Below are 5,531 nucleotides of genomic sequence, written 5' to 3' on the forward strand. Positions count from 1 at the left end.
CTATGGACTGGTTTTAGAAGCTTCCATGTGGTTTTTATTTCTGTGTACTTCCCCTATCATTTTTTTCATATTCTTTTACTTTTTTGTGTGTTTTTTCTCTTGGTTTTCTTCATCTTTCGAATAGATGTCGATTTTTTTCAAATGCATGTCGAACATTTTTTGTACATAGGTTGAACATTTTTTGATACACATTAAACACTTTTTAAATACATCATAAACCATTATCTGAAATACAAAATGCACATTGAACATTGAACATTTTTTAAGACATAGTGAACATTTCTAAACACATGTTGCACATTGTTTTTAAATTTCATGAACGTTTTCTGCAAAACATGTGAACGGTTGTTAAATGTTTAGAACCAAATTATTAAATGACACGATCATTTTTATATGTTATATTTTTTTTAATTATGTGAACATTTTTGTTAGTAATTTACATTGCAAATTAAGTGGACTTCAATTATTACTCGATTGTGTCCGTGCTATATATTCTCTACAAGGGAAATTTAACATGCATTATGTATATATAACTTTAGCAACATATTTCAAAAGCCCGTGACAACGCACGTGCATTCTATTAGGAACAACAGTATCCGGGGCATGCCTAAGGGAGGTACTAACCACATTAGACATCACCAGTCACCAATCAATATATCAGGGACAAGCCAAAGGAAGTTATTTAAATTATAACACAATACCATGTAATTTTAAAAGTGTACAGATATTTAAATAAATATTAACATAACTTCTATAAAATGGTTATGTGTATTAAAATAAATTTTCCATGTATTTGATAAAGTAGATGTATTATATAAGAGCGTTCATGCTTTAATAAAATGGTTATGTTATTTTAAAAAGCGTTCATGTGTTTTGCACACACAAAAATAGGAGGTATGGAAAAATATATACAAGCCTAGTGCGTGCCTTGAGATTTTAGATCCTCAAATGAATACATGAATATTTTATAAAAAAAATAATGTTTTGAAAATTATATGAACATCTATTGAAATTACAAACATTTAAAAAATACATCAATATTCTTATTAAATGTGAACACTTTTTAAAACTCCACAAACATTTTGAAAATTCTAAAAAAGAACCAACACGTTTTTTCTATATTATAATCTAAAAAAATAACTAGAATGTGAAAACGGGCCACCGTGGAGTGGCTAGCTTGGTTACGCTACCTTGTTCTCGGACATTAAGAGGAGGTATTTTTTTTCTTGCGGGGTAACATTAGGAGGAGGTTCTCTCAAAAAAAACATTAGGAGGAGGTTGCGTGTTTGGGTTTGTTTAGTTTTCCGATTTCACTTTTTTTTTCTTTGTAATGTGTGCTGACAGATGGGTCCCAGCGGTAAGCCCTGTCGTCGGCATCTCTTCTGGCCTCGGCGGATCCGCCCTGCGACGGGCGGAGAGATCCACGGCCAATATGAAAAGGAAACTATTTCACTCTGCCCCCTCACCCATCGCATATCACTCCAGCCACCTCGGCCCATCGAGAAGAGGGTTGGTCAGGGGCTCCAGAGAAAATACATAGAAAATCGAGGGCCAGGATGCATAAAACCGCGGTCGTACTTCCTCCGCCAGCCACCAACCCACTCCGCCCCTCCCTATTTCTCGCCGTCGCGTCCGAACACAGAGCGCATCGACCGATCGAACCAATGGCGATGGTGACCGCGAAGCTCAGCTCCCCGGCCACCGCCCGGCTCGCCCCCGTCCGGTCCGCGCAGCCCGCCCGCCGCGCCTCGCTCGTCCGCGTCCGCGCCTCCGGCGGCTCCTACGCCGACGAGCTCGTCTCCACCGCGGTGAGCGCCCCCCGCCGCCTCCTCCCTCTGATCCCCGTAGCTTCGCCTAGGTCTAGGAGCTGGTGGCCCGCGGGAGGATCTCGCCCTTGGGGCGTTGCGCGCGTCGTGTGCCGCGATCTGTCCTGGTGGCTCCGGGTTTGTTTGGTTGGCGTCTAGCGATCCGTGACGGGGACGGGTGTTGTGGGGTTGGAGAAAATGAGAGCGTCCGTGCGTTTCTCCGTCGAATTAAATCTCGATTGGAAACGACCTCGTCTCGATGTATTTTTCCAACGAATTAGCACGACGAAGAGATCACAAATTTTTTTTCGTTGCAATCGAATTTGGGCTGATAGATGAGCGGGTATGCTGTGTTCAAGCCTCTGTTAGTTTAGATGGCAGGTTGCGTGATATGGGAAAACCAGTGATAGATTGGTTGGTTTATGGGTACTCTGTTTTGTCTGCTACTTGCATCGTCCCAGATCAAGCCAGGGTAAATCTGGCCCACTTTTTAGGTTGACTTTTAAATTAAGGTTGAACAACGAGCTTGTTGAGTCTCAGGATGATTGTCCCGGAAGGAGGTCATTGCGATGCTAGTGTTGCTCTCAAAAGTAAATTCTCAAATCCAAATATCATAGAATTGTTTCTAGGAGATGTGGCCAACTGCACATCCATATGTTCATATTTATTGGTTTGTAGATTGTTGGGTGGACTTGCTGACGTATGGTTGCTCTGCGATGGTTTCCTGTGTGGGAAAACCTACCAGCAGTACTTTAAGTCTTGGTTTTGTTAGAATTATTCTTGGCCTTTCTGCTTGGCTGAAAAGGATTTGTCTGCTTTCACGCCATCTCCTTTGCATCGTGTGTACATTAGGTTTTATTTTGTTTCAACTGTAATCTTCTGTTCAAGTGTTGATTTGTCAATTAGTGTGAAGCATGCCCTCATGTAAATGAACCGTGCCTTTACATTTTGAACCACCGCAAGTCTAAAACTAACACTGATGCTCGTCTTAATTGCTTGATGTTGGGTATGCCAAACTAGTCTTATGCTATTTCCTGTTTATTTTTCTTCAGTGTTCCTTCCTCACAGCTGCAATGCATTCTCTGTTGTGTTTCATGACTGCAAATCTAAAAGTTCGCCCCATTGCAGAAAACTGTTGCTTCCCCTGGCCGTGGGATCCTTGCGATCGACGAGTCGAGTGCAACATGTGGAAAGAGATTGGCATCCATTGGTTTGGACAACACGGAAGTGAACCGCCAGGCTTACAGGCAGCTTTTGCTGACCACTGCTGGTCTTGGTGAATATATCTCTGGTGCTATTCTTTTTGAGGAAACTCTCTATCAGTCCACTACAGATGGCAAGACCTTTGTTGACGTCTTGAAGGACCAGAATATCATGCCTGGTATCAAGGTTGACAAGGTATGCATGCCATGTTCTGAAAATCGTCGACTCGTCGTGCCGTTTGTAGTCACCAAGACAGTCCTAGCATTCTGATTTTAGTACTTGATTTATTTTGTTCTCCCAATAGGGTTTGGTTCCATTGCCCGGATCCAACAATGAATCCTGGTGCCAAGGTCTTGATGGTTTGGCCTCAAGGTGCGCTGAGTACTACAAGCAGGGTGCACGCTTCGCAAAGTGGTCAGTTCATACTCTGCTTGTGCATTTCCTGACTAGTTTTATTCTCTTTCCCTTTCTAAACTTGCTATGCTATATTGATCTTCTACAGGCGAACTGTTGTTAGCATCCCCTGTGGTCCTACTGCATTAGCTGTCAAGGAAGCGGCATGGGGACTTGCTCGCTATGCTGCTATTGCTCAGGTAATACATGTTCTCAACTGCTGAACATTTTGGAATGAAAGAAGTGATCCTTTATTTAGTTTGATATTTTACTCATGGAGTTGATGAACAGCATAATCATTTTTATGCTCATATTTGATATCTTATTCCTAGAAACCTGTGCGACGACATAACCTATCCTACAGTATAATCATCCATTGAACACTATCCGATAGCAAGTAGGGAGAATTAATTAACAAGTAGAAAAAGTAAATATCTGTATGCTCATGTAGATATGCTGTTATTGAAATCATATATACCAATGAACACTAGCATGGTGGTTCTGTTCTGACACCACCAATCGGAACATTTTTCACTTTGAAATTTCCAACTCAGGTTCTTCTTTGTAAGCTGATACGTACTAGAATTTGATGAAATGAATGCAACAATAGTACTCCCTCTGTTCGCAAATATAAGATGTTCTAACTTTTTTCTGAATCGGATGTATATAGACACATTTTAGTGTATGTTGAAATATTTATTCCATATTGTAATATTCAAAACATCTTATATTTGTGAATGGAGGTAGTACATTATATGATTCGAGAAAATTTATGCATCCAAATACACTATAATCTCGACGTACTATTTTGGGCCCCTCTTTATCTTTACTCATCTTGTTTCAAACCTGAATAATCTGCAGGACAATGGTTTAGTGCCAATTGTGGAGCCAGAGATCCTTCTTGACGGTGACCATGGCATTGAGAGAACTCTCGAGGTGGCAGAGAAGGTGTGGTCAGAGGTGTTCTTCTACCTGGCCGAAAACAACGTTCTGTTTGAGGGCATCCTGCTGAAGCCCAGCATGGTTACCCCTGGTGCTGAGCACAAGGAGAAGGCTTCTCCAGAAGCCATTGCGAAGAACACCCTCACAATGCTGAGGAGGAGAGTACCACCTGCTGTCCCTGGAATCATGGTATTGTCTTCAACCTTGAACCATCTTAGCTTCTGCTGATTATCTTTCTTCAGTCCATTTCCCGTGGACATACATAATAAACAGAGTAAGAAATAGTAGCCATAACCCCGACCGTCCCAATTCCGCAGTTCCTCTCCGGCGGACAGTCCGAGCTGGAGGCAACCATGAACCTGAACGCGATGAACCAGTCCGCCAACCCGTGGCACGTGTCCTTCTCCTACGCCCGGGCACTCCAGAACTCGGTGCTGAAGACGTGGCAGGGGCAGCCCGAGAACATCGAGGCGGCGCAGAAGGCCCTGCTGGTCCGCGCCAAGGCCAACTCCTTGGCGCAGCTCGGCAGCTACACTGGCGAGGGTGAGAGCGACGAGGCCAAAAAGGGCATGTTCCAGAAGGGATACACCTACTGATGAGGCGACGGCAGGATGATTTATATATGAGATGCACGTCATTTTGCGGGGTTTTGTTTTCTAATTATTGGTGTGAATAATCAATCACCAGCGTGTTGGTGCCAACGACTGTTAGCTGTATTGGCATTGCAAGAAACTCTAGGGTTGCCTGAAGTTATATTTATGAGAACAAACAATTACTGTATGCATACCTACCCTGAGAAAGTTGATGATAGCTCACTGTGGGCGGATACCGAGAACAGCTTGGGTTGTGGACCTGAGCATCGGGTTTCTACCGACTACAAGTTTCTGAAATTTATGGAAAATTCACATAGCATAGGTGCAAAAAATATGTACAATTTCTTGAAAAATCAATTCAAAATTTAGCCTATAATGAACCTAGAAAAAAATAGTGATGATAATGGGCCAAATGAAGAATCCAACTTTACTACTCCTTTTGTTCCATAATATAAGATATTTTTTAAGCTAAGAGCATCTTCAATATACGATCCAAATGTGAAAATACTGAACTTTTGGACCCTCTGAGCAAAAAAACGCTACTCCAACAAACGGTTTATATGCAAAAAATTGGACCGCGGCCTCCTCGCGATGT

The 5,531-nt window shown here is 42.3% G+C and overlaps 1 protein-coding gene across 1 annotated transcript; it reads left to right on the forward strand.

Annotated features, from left to right (window-relative positions):
- Window positions 1–1,588: 1,588 nt before the first annotated feature.
- On the forward strand, window positions 1,589–5,123 carry LOC125542329 (fructose-bisphosphate aldolase 1, chloroplastic). The gene is made up of 6 exons (XM_048705315.2): window positions 1,589–1,808; window positions 2,934–3,203; window positions 3,313–3,422; window positions 3,511–3,601; window positions 4,263–4,532; window positions 4,661–5,123. The coding sequence occupies exons 1-6, from the start codon at window positions 1,665–1,667 to the stop codon at window positions 4,937–4,939; spliced, it is 1,164 nt and encodes a 387-aa protein (XP_048561272.2). The 5' UTR covers window positions 1,589–1,664; the 3' UTR covers window positions 4,940–5,123.
- Window positions 5,124–5,531: the final 408 nt, after the last annotated feature.

The sequence above is a fragment of the Triticum urartu genome, chromosome 3A (assembly GCF_056163025.1).
Source record: "Triticum urartu cultivar PI428250 chromosome 3A, HENAU_Tu73, whole genome shotgun sequence".
Classification (NCBI taxonomy): Eukaryota; Viridiplantae; Streptophyta; class Magnoliopsida; order Poales; family Poaceae; genus Triticum; species Triticum urartu.